Genomic DNA, 21,692 nt, shown 5'->3' on the forward strand with positions numbered 1-21,692 from the left:
GCTCGCTTAGGGAAGCGGGGATATTCGAATAAGGTGCTCTCAACTCTCTTGGGGGATTTTCCCCTCTCAGGCTTATGTCTGTATTTTGCATCTTTTTGGGGAGAGGTGTTCCGCGTGTAGCGTGGTTGCCCTACGAGATGCTGTGCCTCACATCCTGGAGTTTCTGCAGGATGGCCTGGAGTGAGGCCTTGCCTGGTCTTCCCTTTGAGTATAAATTGCTGCTTTGTCTTCCTTCCGCGTTCTCTTGCGTGGTAAGCATTTGGCTCTTCCTCTGGCTGGGATTTGGTTCTTGAGAGCTGCGAAATTGCTCCGGCCACCAGTTTCAGCCGTCAGTTCCTGCCGGGGATTTCAATTTAGTTCACTCCGTGCTCATGCGTACTACGTTTGAGTCCCTCAATGCCTGTACGTTGAAGGACCTTACTCTTAAGACGGTTTTCTTGGTGGCCATTACTTCTGCGAGGCGCGTTTCAGAACTGCAGGTTTTTTTATGTAGGCCTCTCTTCCTGGAGTTCTCTAAGGAGCGGGTCATGCTGCAGTCGGTTCCCTCCTTTCTTCTGAAGGTGGTCTAGCCGTTTCATGTTAGCCAGTCTGTGGTCGTCCTGGTCTTGGGTAATCGGGAGGGCTCATTGGAGCAAATGCAGTTGTGCAAATTGGATGTCTGTAGGGTCCTTCGCTCTTCTGTTCAGCGGACCCAGGAGTTCCGTAAGTCAGATTGTCTTTTTTTTTCCCCTCTTAGTGGGTCCACGTAAGAGGGACGGTGCTTCTAAGGCTACCATTGCGTGCTGGATCAAGGAGGCTATTGTTTTGGCGTACCTTCTCCAAAAGAAGCCTGTTCCAGAATTTCTATAAGCTCCTTCCACTCGGGGTCACGCAGCTTCTTGGGCTGAATCTTCTCTTGTACCTCCGGTGGATATCTGGAAAGCTGCGGTTTGGTTTTCTCTCCATTCCTTTGTTTGAAACTATCGTGTGGATGTTCAGACGCAACAAGCCACGGTGTTTGGTGAGCGTGTTCTTCTGGCAGCCCTTCAGGGGTCCCACCCATGATGGGTACTGCTTTGGTACATCCCATCCGTTTCTGTGCCTGTCTGGAGGGATGGTAAAGAAGGAGAAATTAGGTCCTTGCTAATTATCTTTGTTTTAGTCCCTTCAGACTGGCACAGACCCCGCCCAGTCATTTTGTTCAGTATTTTCACAGAGTACAGGTTTTTTCTGTGGGGTTTGGTTGTTTTGGGGAGTTGAAAGAGCAGCAGCATTTGGTTTGACTGGTGTAGCTGGTTAACTGTTGGGCGTTCTGAAAGGTTCTTGTTCTAATCAGTATCCAACAGTGTTCCCTGGTCTGATTTGGGACTGTTCATTGGTCTTCTCCATGTGAGTGTGAAGTTGTAGGTTCTGGTTCAGCCTAGTTCATTTCTGCTTGGCTATTTGTAAAGACTGATTGTAAGAGGGACTGCACAGTCCATTTGTACTGTAGCCAAAAGTTAGTGTCTCAGTCTTCACCTGCTGGCAGAGGAGCGTAAATCCATCCATTTCTGTGCCGATCTGTGCCTGGAACAGGCTGCAAGAGTCAATACATCATGCTCTGTCTCTAGCAGTATTCAAATCCAAGCTAAAGCCCACATTTTTGAAGCTGCATTCAACTCTTAACTCCCACTCACCATCAGATATCCTATACCCATTGTATAATTTCTTCTGCTAGAAGCTCCCCAACCTTGAGATGTCCTTTCTGTCCAAATTAGATTGTAAGCGCTTTCGAGCAGGGACTGTCTATTGAATGTTAAATATACAGCGCTGCGTAAGCCTTTCAGTTCTATAGAAATAATAATACACTCCTCCCTCCGAATCCATGGATTCAGTATCTGTGGATTCAGTTATTTGCGGTTTTTAGGCCCAGAACCCCCTCCTTGTGAATCGCTCCATCCTGACCTCCCCAGACCTTACCTTGTGGTCTAGTGGTGACACGGGGTAGGAGCGATCTTCCTACACTCCTGCCCCGTGCAGAGCTGTCATCAAAAATGGCTGCTTTGAGTTCCCGTGGTCTCACGTGATTACAACGAGAACTCACGGCAGCCATTTTTGATGATCGCTCTGCACGGGGCAGGAGTGTAGGAAGATCGCTCCTGTCCCGCATCACCACTAGACCACCAGGTAACGTCCGGGAGGGAGGTGGGGTGGGTCAGTGTCGACCCAAAAGTTATTTGTGAATTTTCCTTAATCGCAGGCAAGATCTGTCACTAACCCCCACAAATATGGAGAGAGTAGTAATAGTAAAGCACCTCCTGGCTTTGCAAGTGAAGGGGTTTTCTGAGAGGCATGGTTTTGCAACCTAAAATAGACATCTCCTTTCCTTCATGGGATCTCAGTCTAGGTCTTTAGGGCCTGCTGAGGCTCCATTTCAGCCTTTGCACTTGGCCTCTATTTAACACCTCACTCAGAAGATGTTTTTTCCCATCATCTTCACCTTGGCTTGTAGAGTTTCTGAGCTGTAGGCACTGTTGTCAGGACCCATATCTTTTCATTGTGGAAGATTTAGTTTCTCTGTGCATGGTTCCTTCCTTTTCCTCCTAAGGTTGTCTTTCCATTCTACATGAATCAGGAAGTTTATTTGCTCTCCTTAGTAAAGGAGAGCCATGCTTCTGTGGACCTGGAGTTAGACATCCACTGCTATAGTATTTGAAGGAGACAATTTTTGCCTCTTTTCCACGGCCCATGGAAGAGCCAGGGGTAGTTTGAGTCCTCTGTTTCATGGTGGATTAAGGCAGCTCTTGAGATTGTCTACATTTGTAAGAACTGTCTTGGTGCCTCAGGACCTGAAGGCCCACTCTACACGGGCTCAGGCTCTATCCTTGGCAGAGATCTGGGTGGTGGCTCCTGAAGAAATATGTAGGGTAGCAAAGTGGTCAACTCCATTCATTTGTCAAGAACTAGATTGGACATGGTGGCCAGGGTCTGGTCAAACTTTGATAGAGTCATCATTCAGAGGAAGGGGGGCTTGTTTTCCCCCACCCAGTAGATATGCCTCATAAGACTTGGACCTAGGACTCTTAGTGTGCTCTGCAATTTCCCTGTCAATCGTGAAAAAAGAGAGAGAGAAATATGAAATCAAATTACAAGTGTTAAAATTTCCAGTAATATGGCCTTCACCACCTCTATCCTGGGTATGCAAGATAGCAAGTGCCACTTTGTGGTGTTATGCTTGCCTGCAGTTAATTGCAGCTGCAGTGGTTGATGGGGCGTGGGTGCATTACAAAAAAGGATCTTCTACTTTGGCAGATGAATACTGGATCTTTCCAGGTAGCCCCACCAGCTAATACTGGTAAGATCACTTGTAAAATTCAGATTTTTTTTTCTACCTCCATCTGCTGGTAGGAGGAGATAGCACCCGCTTGTGTAGAGCAGTGTAGTTGACTAAAGATGCACTAAAGTGACAGACTTTTGGTTCCTCTTTCCATCAGGTATTTTCATGGCAGGGCAATGGAAGACAATGGAACTACCTGTCAATACAGTGATTTCAGGACATGTACTGGAGGTGAAAAGCCCTGATCTGTTCTACGTTTTACCAAATGAAAACACAGGTAAAGAAAATGTCCTCAGGTTTAATTTCTTATGTGTAGGAGCAAGTCTTTCTGAATCATTGACCACATTTTGTTTCATTCTTCGTTTTTTTTTAGTGAATAAAGATAAATTGCAGTGGATAATGATCGAAATGGCAGAATATTGCAGTCACCAAGATAACAAGCAAGTGTACCAGCCCAAAACTGGGGAAGCATGCTGTGCTAAGTTTACAGGTAAAGAGCATGCCGACAGTATTGAGACCACACTATGAATGTATGAGTGTATGAAAATATTTCTACAGTTTGAGAGAGCAGATAAACTATTTTTTATTCATTTGTTCCATTTTAGTTTTATAACCTCTTTTCTAAGCTGAGGATCCCAACTCATTCAGTTTTCTTCATAAGGTTTCCATCACATCCCTTTAGTTTTTATTAGTATGTGTTAGCACATGCAAGCCTCAAATGCTAAGCTGCGTTCTAATTTCTGCATTAAGCATCTAATAGTTATTGTGACATTGTGTTATTTGTTAACACAGCAATTAACACACACTAAACGCCTATTGCAGAAATTGCTACTGGGCGTAGGGAATGGGCAAGGACTGCCGTACTCATTGTTTTCTTAAATCTGTTAAAATAAGCAAATAGTAATTATGCATTAAACTTTACAGAAAAATATTGGTGTCAGTATTCAGCTTTTGGTAAGTATTTCTTTTTAAATGCTGACAGTTGCCAGCAGAGTTAGTTTTGATTCAGCTGTGATTTGTGGAACTTATGCAAGTATGACTGAAACTTAGTGCCTTACCTGCATTGCTAACTGGGCAGAGTTAAAACTACTGTACTTAATATGCAATCTGATTTGCCCATTTAGCTATGAAGATACCAACACTGAATATTGCTGGTGCCTACATAACTTTGTAGACCACCCGTCAACTGGACAGTTTCACTGTGGCCATTGGAACCAGTATTCAGCCCTGTTAAGGTTCTACTGAATATTGGTGGATGGTCCAATTAAACCCTTTAGAAGAAAGAAGAGCAACCCTGTTTTTCTTTGTACTATGTAGAGAGTATACCAGCTTTTATTTGCTTAGAGATTCATTGAATTTGACCAAAAGTGCTTGAAAGTTTGCATTTATTCAATGATTTTTATTGGTATTTAAAGAAAAAAACATACATATATAATCCTCAATTTAATATAATATACTCATAACAAAAGTCATATGTATGAAATAAAGATTAAAAAACAGATCAAAATGAACAGTAATTTTGATCATTAATACTATCATAGATACAGCAAAAAGGACATTATGGATGTACACCTTAGACAAATCATTACGGTTTAACAGGTACATGGCTATAAAATTCTAGTGGCTCCCATATTTGCACATTTGCATTTATTTTTATTTATTTACTTCATTTTCTATCCCATTGAAAGAGCTCAGAACGGGTTACAAATTAAACATGCATAGTATACAGTTAACAGCTTACGATTTCGACTGGATTTGCTTTAATTTCAGTACATGTTTACGATACAAGTTTTTATCCTAATTTGACACATTCTAGGCGTTTAATACTAATATACATGGAGAACATAAGAATAGCCTTACTTGGTCAGACCAATGGTCCATCAAGCCCGGTAGCCCATTCTCACGGTGGCCAATCCAGGTTACTAGTACCTGGTCAAAACCCAAGATGTAGCATTATTCCATGCTACTGATACAGGGCAAGCAGTGACTTCCCCAGTTTCTTTTTCAATAACAGACTATGGACTTTTCCTCCAGGAACTTGTCCAAACCTTTCTTAAAACCAGCTACACTATCCGCTCTTAACACATCCTCTGGTTAAGTGTTCCAGAGTTTAACTATTCTCTGAGTAAAAAAAAATTTCTTCCTATTGGTTTTAAAAGTATTTCCCTAGCTTAACGATTTACAAGAAGTATCTACTTTAAATAAGAGAACGGAGGTGTTAGAAACTAAACTAAATCGACTGGAAAAAAATGTGGATAGTTTTGAATTTGAAAAGAAACAGTTCAAAATAGACAGAGAGAAAATTGCAATACTTCCAAAGAATTGGAGGATTGCTCGAACAAAATGAGATGGAGCAATTTAAGAATTTTAGGCTTACCAGAAGGAGTGGAGAAAGGAAATCCGATTTCCTTTTTGGAAAATTTTCTTCCGAAAGTCCTGCCCATTAAAACAAAATTTCCGGTAGAAATTGAGCGTGCGCACAGAGTGCCAATGAGAAGACCGGATAAATTAGTAGGTCCTCGTCCGCTAATCTTTTAACTTTTACGCCATCAGCATGCGTTAGAAATTGTACATTTGGCAAAAGAAAATTCAAATTTGTGCTGTCAAGATGCAAGGATCCTTATACTGCCAGACTTCGCAAAATATACAGCAGAGAAGAGAAAACAATTTCTGGGATTAAGACCGATTTTAAGAGAAATTGGGGCGAAATATGGTTTAATTTATTCTGCTATCATGAAGGTTACGGTGGATAACAAAACTTTTAGCTTTGATGAACCTGAAAAACTAAAAATATATTTGAGTCAACGTGAACAACCGATGAATGTGTAATAACATGTTCAATTTTTACTTTTTAATTTTTCATCTTGATCCCTGATCGATTTGAAATATGGTGACAGTTTATTTATGATTATATTTGAATAGTAACGGTTTAAAGAACTTTAGCTGTAATTTAAGAACCTGAGGAAATAGATTAAGTTATAAGATCTAGAATGCAATATGTCAATCTTGTGGAATCTCTGATGTTTCTGTCAGAGGATAGGATTACAAATACTATTAAGATTGGACGAAAGAAGAAAGGAAAATGCAGACAGTTTAATATTAAATAATGGATAATTGTTCCGTTGCTGACATCGCTGGAAGACTGAAAAAGTTGAAGAATTGTGGTGACTGGATTCAGACAGCAGATTCACTATTTCAGCATAAGTGTGTTCAGGCCAATATTTCATCTGAAACGAAGAAGAGTATCCTGATGTATTTGCAGAAGAGAGGACGTTCCCTGTCTTCGGAAGCTTTTGTCAATGTGCACGATGAGAAGGAGGTGATAGACTCCAGACATAGTTTTTATTACAACTATGTGCTCATTGTAAAAAGTACTATGCATCGCTGAGTTTTAAAATTGGTCAATCTTACAGATTTGTTGTCGACTTTGGAAGGCTTCCTGGTAAAATGTGAAATTCTGAACTGAGATGTTTGGATTGATTCCTTCAAGTCTTAGAGAAGTGACTGTTATTCTTGGAGAGGAATGCATTGATAGGAGATTGGTTGCTGCAGAGTTGCTAAATTGCTTCTAACAACCTCAGGAGGATCAATTTTCGAAAGCATACAATGTTTACAGCAGCTTGGACGGCTAGCGGGTATGATCCTGCAGTGACAAGAGTGAAATACGCTGGTTTTGGAGTTGTTCTGAGAGAATACAAGAAGAAGTTTCAGACTTGGTCAAGTGAAACAATTCGGCTCGCGTATCTACTGCAAAAAGGATTGAAAGTATTCATAGACAAACAGAAGGATAACGAGAATTTAAGTATTAACTTCAGAAGAATTAAAAGCCGACAGGGAAGCTGTTGCTTTGGCTGTATTAAGTTCACCTATTTCTCTCACAATTGACTGACTGAGTACATCTTCTCGTTCGATAAATGTTGAAGGGAGACACTGCTGCTTACTTGTTGTATGCTTTCCCCAGGTTCAGGTTTATAGTTTGCATGATTAAGATCATATACAGAGACATCAGAGATGTATGAATAACCTTAATATTAAGTTGATATTAAATTTATATTTCCATGGTTGCTTGTATTAGTAATATTTAGATCCTATGATTAAATTAGTTCATTTAATGAATTAATAACTGTAATAGAGCTTAGTGATAATAATATATTTAGCATATGGAGATTATTATTCATTTAATTATTAATTATTTATGTCAGGGAAACATGTGACAATATAATATTCTAATAGGAATGGTTATGAAATATATTTTAATATTGAAATATTGATTTTAGAGGGTTATTTATGATTAATATTGATTCTATTGTTTTTTCATCCCAATCCATTTTTTCTTCTATGGTGATGGGAATTAATGGGTAACAAAAGTTAAGAAACTATTAATTGGGAATATATGTTTTTAGGCAAAATTTTAAAACTATAGGTATGATGAATTAATATAAAATTGATATATAATTGTGGTCTGTAGGGGTTCTTTTATTTGGAGTTACCTGACCTACTATGTGTGGTTCCAAGTTTTCACGGTTATTATATAGGGAGGATAAGGGAGGGGGGTGGTGGTTTAAATGGTAGGAGGGAGAAATAGCTAGGTGTAATATTCAGAATGGGAAAATTTGGGAAATGGCGTTCATATCTTATTAATTAAAATTACCTACTTTTATTGGATCAGATATCTTGATGATAAAATTTACAATGGAGGTTAAAATCTTTTCACTTAATGTTAATGGCCTCAATCATCAAGTAAAAAGTAAAAAAATGCTTACCTTTATGAAAAAACATAAGGCTGATATATATTATATACAAGAGATGCACTTATCAGCACTTTTATATAGGTCACTTATTCCATATTCTGCAAAGAGAATTTTACGATCTAGCGAACAAAATCTGCTATCGATTCCATCATTAAAAATTATTAATACAAGGAGACAATTTATTTTTTCTTGTACGGCACCGCAAACATGGAACGCCCTCCCTATTACTTTACGGGAGGAGAAAGACCTTGGAAAATTTAAAACTGAGTTAAAAACTTTCCTTTTTAAAGATGCCTTTTCAACATAATTTTATGCTTTATGAATTATATTTTATTTGGTTAGACCTGTTTTAACTATATCCCTTTTGTATTTTCCCTCAATGTTTCTTCTTTACTTTAAAATTGTATTTCATCCCTCCTTTCCTTATGTTTAATAATGTTAAATTTAGAGTATTTTAGCCATTATTTATAAATTGTATGTACTGTAATTGTATGTACTGTAATTGTATGTACTGTAATTGTTATTGTTTTTCGTTTTTTAAATTGTAATTTTAAATGTACATTGCTTAGAATATCCGATTAAGCGATTTATCAAGTCTCCTAATAAACTTGAAACTTATCAGCTGTAGAATCAAAGAAATTGGAAGGGGAGTGGGTGAAACATTGTTTTTTTTTGCCCCTGCAGTCGGGGAAAAAAGCAGGGGTAGCCATTTTAATAAGTAAAAAATGCACAGCTTCTTTTCAAATGATAGATTTTGATCCATTGGGAAGATGGATATATGTTGAAATGAGTATGGGAAATAATACCCTAGCATTGTTTAATGTGTATGCACCTAATTCAAACCAAAATTAATTTTTTAAAACCTTACAATAATTGTTACTCCCACTAGCTGCTTCTAATTTAGTAGTGGCTGGAGATTTTAATGCTGTTATGGATCCATTTATGGATAAAAAACCCAAGTAAAGTTATGAAATCATTAGGGTTAGATAATCTAGTGCAATCTTGTGATTTAAAAGATATATGGCGGATACTTCATTTTAATGATCGGGAATTTTCTTTTTGCTCACAAGTTCATAAATCCTTTTCAAGAATAGATTACAGTCAAACCTCAGTTTGCGAGTAACCCGGTTTGCGAGTGTTTTGCAAGACGAGCAAAACATTCTCACAAAACTTGTCTTGCAAACCGAGTGTTGACTCGATTTGCAAGCACCCACCCCGAGAACCGGCAACGCTCCCCCCTTCTCGCAAAGCCCCCCCCCACTCGAATCGGCACCCTCCTCCCCCCCCCCGGCGAATCGGCACCCACCCGACCAACTTTAACTCACCCCCCCTCACCGTCTTGCACCGGCACGCAGCCCACAGGACGTGCCGGTGCCGCTTGAAGATCTTCTTCCTGCCTCTGCCGGCTTTGAGCATGCATCTGCGCATGCTCAAGCCCTTCTAATTCTCCTTCTCGCCGAGATTCTCGGAAGATATTAACATAGAAATATTATGGGATGCATTTAAGGCTACCATGAGAGGTGGTAATATTTCATGTACGGCATATATTAGAAAACAAATTAAAAAACAATTTACTAGTTTAGAAGAAGAAATTAAACATTTGGAAGCTAAATTAGTTGATAAGTGGGAGCAAAGTACCCTAAAGGATTTATTAAAAGCAAAAAGTAAATATAATGAGAGATCTTCAAAATTGGCAAGGAAGGATTTGTTTTCTCACCAAACTTTGTATTATGGAAGCTCTAATAAGGGCGGGAAGATTATTGGCAAATTATCTTAAAGTGAAGAAAAGAAGAACAAAAATTATCGCTATAAAGGATGAGAAAGGAGATACACATACTAAAATTGGAAATATTTTAAACCAATTTCTAAAATTTTACAAAGACCTATATTCTTCTGAGCCTTATGATAGAGGAAAAGATGGTTTAGAATTTTTGAATCTAATTGTTGGGCCGAAAATTCCTGAACATATAAAAAAAAGTTTAGATGAACCTATATCATTAATAGAAATAGAAACAGCGTTGAAATCTCTTAGAGTTGGATCCGTTCCAGGTGGGGATGGTTTTACTGTAGAATTTTACAAATCATTTCAAATTACCTTATTACCCCATTTATTAAATTTATATCAGTATCAACTAACTAACTAAGGGTTGCATCACAGGTACTATGGCAGAATCATTAACAATCGTTTTGCCAAAGCCAAATAAAGATTCAAATTTGGTTTCAAACTACAGGCCTATTTCACTAATTAATGTTTTTTGTTGTTTTTTTTAAAAACTCTTTATTCATTTTATAATTCACAACAAGTGTACAGAAATTGTCAAAAACAACAACCAATACATCACTTGAATATCAACAACCAATCACAAAAATAAAATTAAATCCCACCCCTCCCATCTTTTAATATAAAATAAATAAATATCATAATATATCTTATAACATTATCATCATACCTAATAATGAAAACAAAAACAACAACCCACCCTCCACCCCACTTCAACAACTATATAACTTAGGGAATTATGATAATTAATCAGCACAATAGATCATCAATGGCCCCCACACATCCTTAAATTTATTAAAATAACCTTTTTGAACTGCTAACGCTCTTTCCATTTTATACAAGTGGCATACCGAATTCCACCAAAAACCATAGTTTAATCTCCTATAATCTTTCCAATTATATGTTATTTGTTGGATGCCACATGGTTCTCTAACATACAATTTATTTGATCCCATATTGTTTGCCAAAAAGCCTTAATAAATGGACAATAAAATAATAAATGATCTAAAGTTCCAGCCTCAAGATGACAATGCCAACATCTATTAGACTTAGAGCAATCCAATTTTTGTAAACGAACAGGGGTCCAGAGTGCTCTATGCCAGTGTTCTTCAACCTTTTTACACCTATGGACTAGCAGAAATAAAATAATTATTTTGTGGACCGGCATCGGTCCGCAGACTGGAGGTTGAAGAACACTGGGCTAAGTCGTGGGCCAAACCCTGCCCATCTCTACCCAATCTCCACCCCAGACCCTGCCTCCATAGTCCTAATTGTAACACTATTTTTTCCATTCATTTTTCATATATACACACACAATATAATCTTATTAACAACGCATCGATCGCACCGCAGACCGGCAGTTGAAGAACACAGTTTTGGGCCTGATGCACATGCCGGCCCTGTGGACCGGCAGGAAATTTCTGTGGACCTGCACCGGTCCATGGACTGGTGGTTGAAGAACACTGCTCTATGCAACAGGAAAAACCATGTTTGCCTCATAGATGCAGACATTGTACATCTCATCCTCCAAGACCAAATACGTGGCCATTGAGATGCATTAATCTGATGCTTAATCTCAATGCTCCAAATATCCCTAAGACCATTTTTTTGTTTTTTATTCAAATATTCAGAAAATAATTTGTACCACTGTGCGGCCTGGTGACCCAGAAAGTCTGCCTGAAAACATAAGAATTCTAAACTAAAATGATTATTAAGAGATTTCCATTCAGGGAACCCTGCCTGAATAGCCTGCTTCAATTGCAACCATTTATAATTTTGTTTTTTATCAAGGCCAAATTTATGTTGCAATTGTGAAAACTCAAGCAATTTACCATTAGATATAACATCATCTAAGGTACGTATATCTTCTCTAATCCAATCCTTCCAGACAATCTTGAAACCGCCTATTTGAATCTTGGAGTTTAACCATATAGATTGATAAGTAGATTTTTCAATAGGAACAGGTGTTAATTTATCTACAAATCTCATAGTTTAACAAATGTCCATTAACATTCTGTTATTTTTACGTATTCTAGGCATTTTGCTACTAAGAAGACCAAGCCTAATTGGAAACATGAGCTGCCTTTCCAACCATAACCAGTCTGGAAGATGATCCAAGAGCTCTGGAGGAACCAATACATACCCTGGCGCATAATATAGGATTGATGATACCTATAAAAATTGGGAAAATTTACCCCTCCCTCCTTAATAGGTTTTTGCAAAGACACTAAAGCAATTCTTGGACTTTTACCCAGCCAAATAAATTTGATAAGAATTGAGTCGTGGCTCGTGGCCAGCGTGCTGGTTATGGGACGGAAATGGGAATGGATGTTAGGGCATGATAGTGCAGTATTTTTGTGGACGTTTTTCTACAAAAGGCCAGTTTTTCGTATGATTCTGGGTAATTCTAGTTAGACAAACATCTGTGTTAGTTAAGGACCGCGCCCAAATAGAAGCGTAAGGAAAAATAGGTGAATAAAAATTTAAATATAATGTAGCTAAGGCCAGAGAAAAACACACTAAAGATTAATATAAGGGAAAGAATGGTGTTTTCTTGTGTACTTTGCTGTTGAGCCAAATCATGGTGGAAATCAGGATTACATGGAATCCATTTTGGTTTTTTTGTGTTTACCAGTGACTAGTTTCTGCTTTCTTTGTCCTCTCTGAGTTTTTCCCGCTCCCAGCCTCGTAACACCAGATGTGCTTGCTTTAGACTGGTAAAGAAGGATAACGTGTCTCAAACTGAATTGGATGTCGTTTTGAATAAAAATTATGATTTATTAAATGGAAAAGCTTGGCCAAGCAAAGAGTGAATGAAGCAAAGTATAAATGAATATGACTGGAGTGATGGCTGTGACTATGTTGAACAAAAGGAATAAGTTTTGAAAAAACATATTTTATATATTTTAAACCTGAAGAAACACTAAGGAAAATCCTAAGGCAGCATCTGGAAGTAATTAGAGTCAGTCTCAAGAATAGGAAGAAGGGGGGCATTGGAAGCCCACGCTTCAGGGAGAGGAGAGGGGGATTTGCCCCCCTTCCTCCAGAGTAAGGTTTCTGTGTAAGGCTGTGCAATTTGAACCTGTCAGCTTAGGAAGAGTTTTTTCCTTTAGGGCTGAGAATTTCTCAGCACCATGTTAATAATTATAGATTCTCTTGAATGTTATAATGTTAATTCAGAAATCAAAAGTAATTTTCTGAAAACTTTGTATAACTTTTAAATGTGGAGGAATGTTTCTTTGTCCAACTTTTAGGACCACCTCTTTGATGAATTGTTATTGGATGTCAAACTTGATGATGTCACCGAGCCAAAAGTTATATAATAGAATGTAATGAGATAGAAAAATGAGACCATTGTGAGAAGGCCAGCCTTTGGCCACGATGATGATCTCCCATGAGCGCAATGTAAGCAATTATGCTGTTCTTTTGATTTAATAATGGAAAAATAGAAACAATAATTCAATAAATCTTGGTTATAATTTTTAAAACCTTGCGCTGGTGTCATTTTGCATGTATAATTATTTTCAAATCTGAAGCTTTCACAAATGGCGTCAATGACCCTTGCTCAGAATACTATTTAACTTTTTATAAAAAGATTCCTGAAAAAAAACTGGTATCATACCCATTTGATAACAAACAACAGGCAAGATCATCATCTTAACAGTTTGGACTCTTCCCCACCACGACAGATGTAAAGGATTCCATTATGCCATTGTATAGATCCATGGTGAGGCCCCACCTGGAATACTGTGTGCAATTCTGGAGGCCGCATTACCGTAAGGATGTGCTGAAACTGGAGTCGGTCCAGAGAATGGCCACCCGGATGGTCTCGGGACTCAAGGATCTCCCGTACGAGGAACGGCTGGATAAGTTGCAGCTGTACTCACTCGAGGAACGCAGAGAGAGGGGTGACATGATCGAGGCATTCAAGTATCTCATAGGCCGCATCGAGGTGGAAGAAGATATCTTCTTTTTCAAGGGTCCCGCGGCAACAAGGGGCATCCGTGGAAAATCAGGGGCGGAAAACTGCACGGGGACACCAGGAAATTCTTTTTCACTGAAAGGGTGGTTGATCGCTGGAATAGTCTTCCACTTCAGGTTATTGAGGCCAGCAGCGTGCCTGATTTTAAGGCCAAATGGGATAGGCACGTGGGATCTATTCACAGAGAAAGGTAGGGGAGGGTCATTGGAGTGGGCAGACTAGATGGGTCGTGGCCCTTATCTGCCGTCTATTTCTGTTTTCTAACTCTGTTATTTTTTGTAATAAAGACTTTTCATTCACTTTCATTGTTTCTTCATTTTTTATCCAAATACCTAAATATTTTATTCCTTCCTCTTTCCAAATAAAAGAGAATGGATCAAATAAACCCTTTGTACAATGCACATTAGAGGAAGAACTTCTGACTTAGTCCAATTTATTTTATAACCAGAGAATTTCCCAAATGTCTCAATCAATTCAAGTAAACATGGAATGGTTGTTTCAGGATTTCTCAAATGAAGTAATATATCATCTGCATAAGCAGATACCTTATATTCCTTTCCAGAACACGGAATACCTTGAATGTCTTTTACCTGCTGAATAGCTAATAACAAGGGTTCAAGTACTATATCAAAAAGCAAAGGAGACAAGGTCAACCCTGTCTAACTCCCCTTTGTAACTTAAAACAATCCGAGAAGTTATTATTAATATATAATCTAGCAACATGGGAGCTATACAACGTTTGAATCATTTGTTTAAATCCGGAACCAATACCAAACCAATCCATAGCTTGATACATAAAGGTCCATTCCACCCAATCAAAGGCCTTCTCAGCATCTAAGGATACAGAAAAAGCCTGATCCTCAATGGTTTTTGTTAGATATAACATATGAAAGGCCAATCTGGTATTATTTGAAGAGTGTCTCTGAGCAACAAATTCTGTTTGATGCATACCAACTATATGAGGAAGAGCTTTAGCCAGACGTAAGGCTAAAAGCTTAGCTGGCAATTTACCATTTACATTATTAAAGAAATAGGCCTGTAATTTGAAACCAATGTGGGATCTCTATTTGGCTTTGGCAAAACAATAGTTAAAGACTCTGCCATAGTGCCTGAAATACAACCTTTATTTAGTTGAGTCTGATATAAATTTAACAGATAAGGCAATAGGGCAAATTGGAATGACTTATAAAACTCTACCGTAAAACCATCACAACCTGGAGCAGTCCCAACTCTAAGGGACTTCAATGCTGTTTCTAATTCTTTTAGTGACATTGGCTCATCTAAACTTCTTTTTATGTGATCAGGAACTTTTGGACCCTCAATTAATTTAAAAAATTCTAAACCATCTTGTTTCTTACCCAAATAAGACTCAGAAGAATAAAGGGTTTTATAAAAATTTAAAAATTGTTTTAATATAGATCCAATTTGAGAATGAGTAGTACCTTTATCATCTTTAATTGCACTTATTTTTGTCTTTCTCTTTTTTGCCTTAATATAATTCGCCAATAATCTTCCCGCCTTATTTGATCCCCCATAATACAAAGCTTGCTGAGAAAAAATATCTTTCCTTACTAACTTAGAAGAAATCTCATTATATTTACATTTAGCCTTTAAAAGAGCTTGTAACGTAGAATGTTCCCATTTTCCAATCAATTTTGACTCTAAGACACAGGTGTCAAAGTCAATCCTTGAGGGCCGGAATCCAGTCGGGTTTTCAGGATTTCCCCAATGAATATGCATGAGATCGCTTTGCATGCACTGCTTTCAATGCATATTCATTGGGGAAATCCTGAAAACCCAACTGGATTCCGGCCCTCGAGGAGGGACTTTGACACCCCTGCTCTAAGACCTTAATTTCTTGTGCCAAGGTATAAAATTGCTTTTTTAATTGTTTCCCAGAATATGCTGAAAATGAAATAATTTGTCCTCTCATGGTTGCCTTAAAAGCATCCCATAAGATTTCAATAGAGATTTCCTCCAAATTATTAATTTGAAAATGTTCATTAATCTTTGATTTGAAAATCTTCACAAAATTTTGGATCAGCAATCAAAGCATTATCAAATCTCCATATAGTTCTAGAATTATCTTGATCTACAAAATTTAATACAATCCATACACCACCATGATCTGACAAAATTATTGGGTCTATGGAGGCTTGGGTAACCTGTTGCAATAACTGATCAGTAATAAAAATATAGTCTATTCTAGAAAAAGATTTATGAACATGTGAACAAAAAGAAAATTCACGATCATTAAAATGAAGAATACACCAAATATATTTTAAATTACAAAATTGTACAAAATTATCTAAACCTAACGACTTCATAATTTTACTGGGATTTTTATCCATTAAAGGATCCATAATAGCATTAAAATCCCCTGCCACCACAAGATTAGTAGCAGCCAGTGGTAAAACTAATTGTTGCAGAGTCTTAAAGAGTTCAACTTGGTTCAAAATAGGGACATACACATTGAAAAGCGCCACAGAAGTATTACCCATGCTCATGTCAACATGCAACCATCTTCCTGAAGGATCTGCAGCTATCATATTAAATGCTGCAGAACATTTTTTGTTAATTAATATAGCTACACCTGCTTTTTTCCTTGTCGCAGGTGCAAAGAAACAATGTTTCACCCAATTACCTACCAGCTTTTTAGATTCTTCTCCAGATAGATGTCTCCTGCAGAAAGCAAACATCCGCATTCTGCTATTTAAGAAATAATAATGTCTTTTTTCTTTTAATCGGATGGTTGAGGCCATTAACATTTAATGAAAGAATTTTAAAAACGATTATACAAAATAAATATAATATCCATCAAATCAAAATTATATAATCTTTTTCTCCAAGCCAACCATCTAAACAAATCCCCTTCCCACCTCCTAAAACCCACCCAAAACCCTCCTCCCCCACCCCCACCCATCCCTCCCATAATATAAATGCAAACTTTGAAATGCACATACAGACTAAGTAAAAGAAAAACTCCCCTCAGGCTAAACTCTAATCAAATCTAATAATTAACCTAAACTTCTTTATAACCAAAAAGAAAGTCACATAAGAAGAAAAAATCAATTAAATGCACTCTCATACCTTATCTTTTTTTAAAAACTTTTTTCTTTACCTTCTTTTATAAAAGAGTACATATTAATATTCAAACAAAGAAAAATAAAATACTAAAATTATATGGTTTATCTCTCTATATCAATTCTATAACCTAACAAAAAATAAATCTCAAATCAGGCAAAAATTCTGTTAGCCTTTACAAAATCAAGCAATTACCTAACTTTGTTTTCTTCATTAACAATAAAACCCAATAAATCCCAATTAACTTAACTTATAACTCCAAAAAGAAAATTCCTCTTTACATACATTCTGAAAACACAATCATAAAGCAAATCATAAACAAAATGCAATTTCCACTCAATTTAGCCATTACTTAAAGACAACAGAACCTATGAAAAACATTCCTATTCATTCCACACAGAATTATAAAGATCCATTTTTAAGTCAAACCTGCCACCAAAACTATGACATAAAAGTATCAGCTAAATAAAGCTAAACCAAGACACACATCCTGAAAATCCACAATAATCTTCTTCTTGAAAATCAAATTTGTTGTTATAGTAAATCTATAAGCCAACCATCTGAGTTTTTCATAGTCCAAAAGCATCCTGTAATAGTCCCATTCTTTTTCTTTCATCCAACTGATCACGTCGAAAATTCTAATAAGATATCCACAAAGCAGATTCAAACATATGGTGCATATCAGAACTCAGGCCATATCATATAGGCACTCTCTCCATTCATTGTTCAACACACCATACTGATCTCATTCCAACACATCGCAGGTACAGACCAATGCTAAACGATAACTTCCATATCAGATCTGCAAATAACGTAATGGACTTCCCAAGTTTGAAGATTCCAAGCCACACGATGCAATAAATGTTTGTTGATCAATTTTGTCTCTGCTTATTGTACATTAAAGTCTTGAAATATGCAGGACAGCTTCACTTTGAACATTCTTCCTTCAAATTTTGCACTCGAAATGGTAATTATCTTATTTAGGATAGCAGTTAGTCTAGCTATGTTAATCCTTGAAACAGAAAAGTCTCAATCATTCTCAGCAGACACAAAGACTGAACATAAGTCAAATCAATTTATTTTCAGCAAAATTATCAAGATAAATTTCTCAAATCCATGCTTATTTCAGACTTCCGAAATCTATCTTCATACTTCCTCCTTCTCAATAGATAGTACACACAACTCGCATCGAATGCTCTCTTTGAAAGAACACCCAAAATTATGCACAGCACCATACTCCAAACAGGCGAGTCAGCACTACTACAGGACTGAAGAAAAATAAAAATAAACAAAGCACTTTGTGTCATTAAACATAGAAACATAGAAATAGACGGCAGATAAGGGCCACGGCCCATCTAGTCTGCCCACCCCAATGACCCTCCCCTACCTTTCTCTTTGAATAGATAAGAACATAAGAACTGCCTTCTCCGGATCAGACCTTCGGTCCATCAAGTCCGGCGATCCGCACACGCGGAGGCCCTGCCAGGTGTACACCTGGCTTAATTTATAGTCCACCATATCCTTATATGCCTCTCTTAAGGAGATATGCATCTAGTTTGCTCTTGAAGCCTAGGACGGTCGATTCCGTCATAATCTCCTCTGGGAGGGCATTCCAGGTGTCAACCACTCTCTGAGTGAAGCAGAACTTCCTGACATTAGTCCTGAACCTGTCCCCCCTTAGCTTCATTACATGTCCTCTAGTCCGTGTCAAATTGGACAATGTAAATAATCTTCTCTGCTCTATTTTGTCGATTCCTTTCAGTATTTTGAAGGTCTCGATCATATCCCCACGCAGTCTCCTTTTCTCAAGGGAGAACAATCCTAGTGTTATAAGTCTGTCTTCGTATTCCAGTTTCTCCATACCCTTCACCAGTTTTGTTGCTCGTCTCTGCACCCTCTCCAGCAGTTTTATATCCTTCTTTAGGTAGGGAGACCAATGTTGGACGCAGTATTCCAAGTGGGGTCTGACCATTGCCCTATAAAGCGGCATTATAACTTTCTCCGATCTACTCGAGATTCCTTTCTTTATCATGCCCAACATTCTATTTGCCTTCTTTGCCACTGCCGCGCATTGTGCCGACGGCTTCAGGGTCCTATCTATCAGTACACCCAGGTCCCTTTCTTGTTCACTCTTCCCCAGAGTTGCACCTGACATTGTATACTCGTATTCCTTATTCTTATTGCCTAAATGCATTACCTTGCATTTCTCCACATTGAACTTCATCTGCCATTTCTCTGCCCATGTTTCCAACCGACACAAGTCGCTCTGGAGTTTCTCTCTATCCTCCTGCGATCTGATCGCCCGGCATAGTTTTGTATCGTCTGCAAACTTGATGATCTCACTGGATGTTCCTTCCTCCAGGTCATTGATATAAATATTAAAAAGGATCGGCCCAAGTACCGAGCCCTGGGGTACACCACTAGTCACTTTCTCCCAGTCGGAGAACTTCCCATTTATGCCCACTCTCTGCTTTCGGTTTTCCAGCCATTTGCCTATCCATCTTTGTATATCCCCCTCTATGCCATGGCTTTGTAGTTTCCTGAGAAGTCTTTCGTGTGGAACTTTGTCGAACGCTTTCTGGAAGTCCAAGTATATTATGTCCACCGGCTTCCCACTATCAATTTGCTCGTTCACGGTCTCAAAAAATTGGAGTAAATTCGTCAAACATGATTTCCCTTTCCTGAATCCATGTTGACTGGGTTTCATCAAGTCGTGTGCGTCCAAGTGCCGGACTATGCTATCCTTGATCAGTGCTTCAACCATCTTGCCGGGGACAGACGTAAGACTCACAGGTCTATAGTTGCCCGGTTCCCCTCTCGATCCTTTTTTGAAAATTGGGGTGACGTTCGCTATCCTCCAGTCGTCCGGTATCTGTCCAGTTCTGATTGTCAGGTTTGCAAGTTTTTGCAATAACTCTCCGATTTCAACCTTCAATTCCTTTAAGACTCTCGGATGAATCCCATCCGGTCCAGGGGATTTGTCACTTTTAAGTTTGTCGATCTGATAGTATATCTGGTCTAAGTCCACTTCAACTGTGGTGAGGCTGTCTTCTGTTTCTCCTGCAAACACTTTCTCCGCTTCAGGTATTGTTGAGGTGTCCTCTTTCGTAAAGACGGACGCAAAGAAGGAATTTAGTTTGTCTGCGATTTGTTTATCTTCCTTGATGTACCCTTTTCTTCCCTGGTCGTCCAGGGGTCCCACTGCCTCTTTTGCAGGTTTTTTCCCTTTCACGTATCTAAAGAAGGGCTTGAAGTTTTTGGCCTCCTGGGCTATTTTTTCCTCATATTCCTGTTTTGCATCCCTCACCGCCTTGTGACATTTCTTCTGATCATCTTTATGTTTGTTCCAGGCTTCGGTTGTCTTTATGCATTTCCATTTTTTGAAAGAGTCCTTCTTTTCTTTTATGGCTTCCTTCACCTGTATGGTAAGCCATGCCGGTTCTCTTTTTCTCTTTGTTCTCTGATCTTTGGAAATCCTCGGAATGTAGAGATCTTGTGCTTCTGTGATAGTATTTTTCAGTAGGGTCCATGCCTGATCAACCGTTTCAAGTTTGTCCACCATCTTCTCGAGTCGTTTTTCTACCATGGCTCTCATGCTATCGTATTTACCCTTTTTAAAGTTCAAGGTGGTGGTTAAGGTTTTGGCATGTTTCCCTTTCCTGATGTCAAGTTTAAAGTTGATTACATTGTGATCACTCGTTCCCAGTGGAACCATGACTTCCACTTCTGTTATCGGTCCCGTGAGGCCATTTAGGACCAAGTCCAAGGTGGCGTTGCCTCTTGTCGGCTCTTTTACCATTTGTTCCAGGAAGCAATCCCCTAGCACCTCCAGGAACTTGGCTTCCTTGCCGCAGTTGGAGGTTGCTAGTTTCCAGTCTATCCCTGGGAAATTGAAGTCTCCCAATATAATTACATTGCCCGTCTTGCATTCTTGTTTGATTTCCTCCATCATTTCTGAGTCAGTTTCCTCCGCCTGTCCTGGGGGACGATAGTAAAGGCCAATTTTCGTATCTGCACCATATTGACCAGGAATTTTGATCCAGAGTGACTCAAGCTTCTCTTTCATTTCTGTTGTAACCATTTCAACAGAATCTATTCCCTCCTTAACATATAGAGCAATACCTCCACCTTTCTGCCCTACTCGATCTCTTCTATACAGTTTGTATCCCTGTAGTACTGTGTCCCATTTGTTTTCTTCATTCCACCATGTTTCTGTTATGCCAATGATGTCCAATATGTCATGTCTTGCTATTGTCTCTAGTTCCCCCATTTTGTTACCCAGACTTCTAGCATTCGTATACATACATCTAAGTTCCCTTCGTGTTACCTTTTTGGACCTTCTACTCTTGGCTGTCCCTGTAGTTTCAATTACGGTATCATTTACTGCTCCTGTGTTATCACCCTTGTTTGCTGTGTGGTCGTCCCCTCCTGTGTCTGAGTTGTCCCTTCCTGCTTTTTCTCCCTTATTGGCTGTGAGGTCGTCTTCTCTTGTGTAGGAGTAGTAGTCCTTGGCTTCTTCGCCGGGGCATCCTGCTATCCGTACCATCGACCGGTGGTCGACTGTCGGCTTTCCCCTATCTTTCAGTTTAAAGCCTTCTCGATTGCCTTCTTCATGTTGCCTGCCAAAACTCTTGCTCCTTCCTTGTTGAGGTGTAGATCCCACGTGTCTATCCCATTTGGCCTTAAAATCAGGCACGCTGCTGGCCTCAATAACCTGAAGTGGAAGACTATTCCAGCGATCAACCACCCTTTCAGTGAAAAATAATTTCTTGGTGTCCCCGTGCAGTTTCCCACCCCTGA

At 38.7% G+C, this 21,692-nt stretch overlaps 1 protein-coding gene across 5 annotated transcripts in view; it reads left to right on the forward strand.

Moving 5' to 3' along the window:
- Positions 1 to 21,692, forward strand: part of TDRD1 (tudor domain containing 1) — a 613,801-nt gene that overhangs the window by 517,306 nt on the left and 74,803 nt on the right. For all 5 annotated transcript variants that reach the window (XM_033943145.1, XM_033943144.1, XM_033943148.1 and 2 more), the window contains 2 exons: positions 3,453 to 3,572; positions 3,669 to 3,785. In XM_033943145.1, the coding sequence (XP_033799036.1) occupies positions 3,453 to 3,572; positions 3,669 to 3,785 (237 nt within the window). The remainder of the gene's footprint in view (positions 1 to 3,452; positions 3,573 to 3,668; positions 3,786 to 21,692) is intronic.

The sequence above is a fragment of the Geotrypetes seraphini genome, chromosome 4 (assembly GCF_902459505.1).
Source record: "Geotrypetes seraphini chromosome 4, aGeoSer1.1, whole genome shotgun sequence".
Classification (NCBI taxonomy): domain Eukaryota; kingdom Metazoa; phylum Chordata; class Amphibia; order Gymnophiona; family Dermophiidae; genus Geotrypetes; species Geotrypetes seraphini.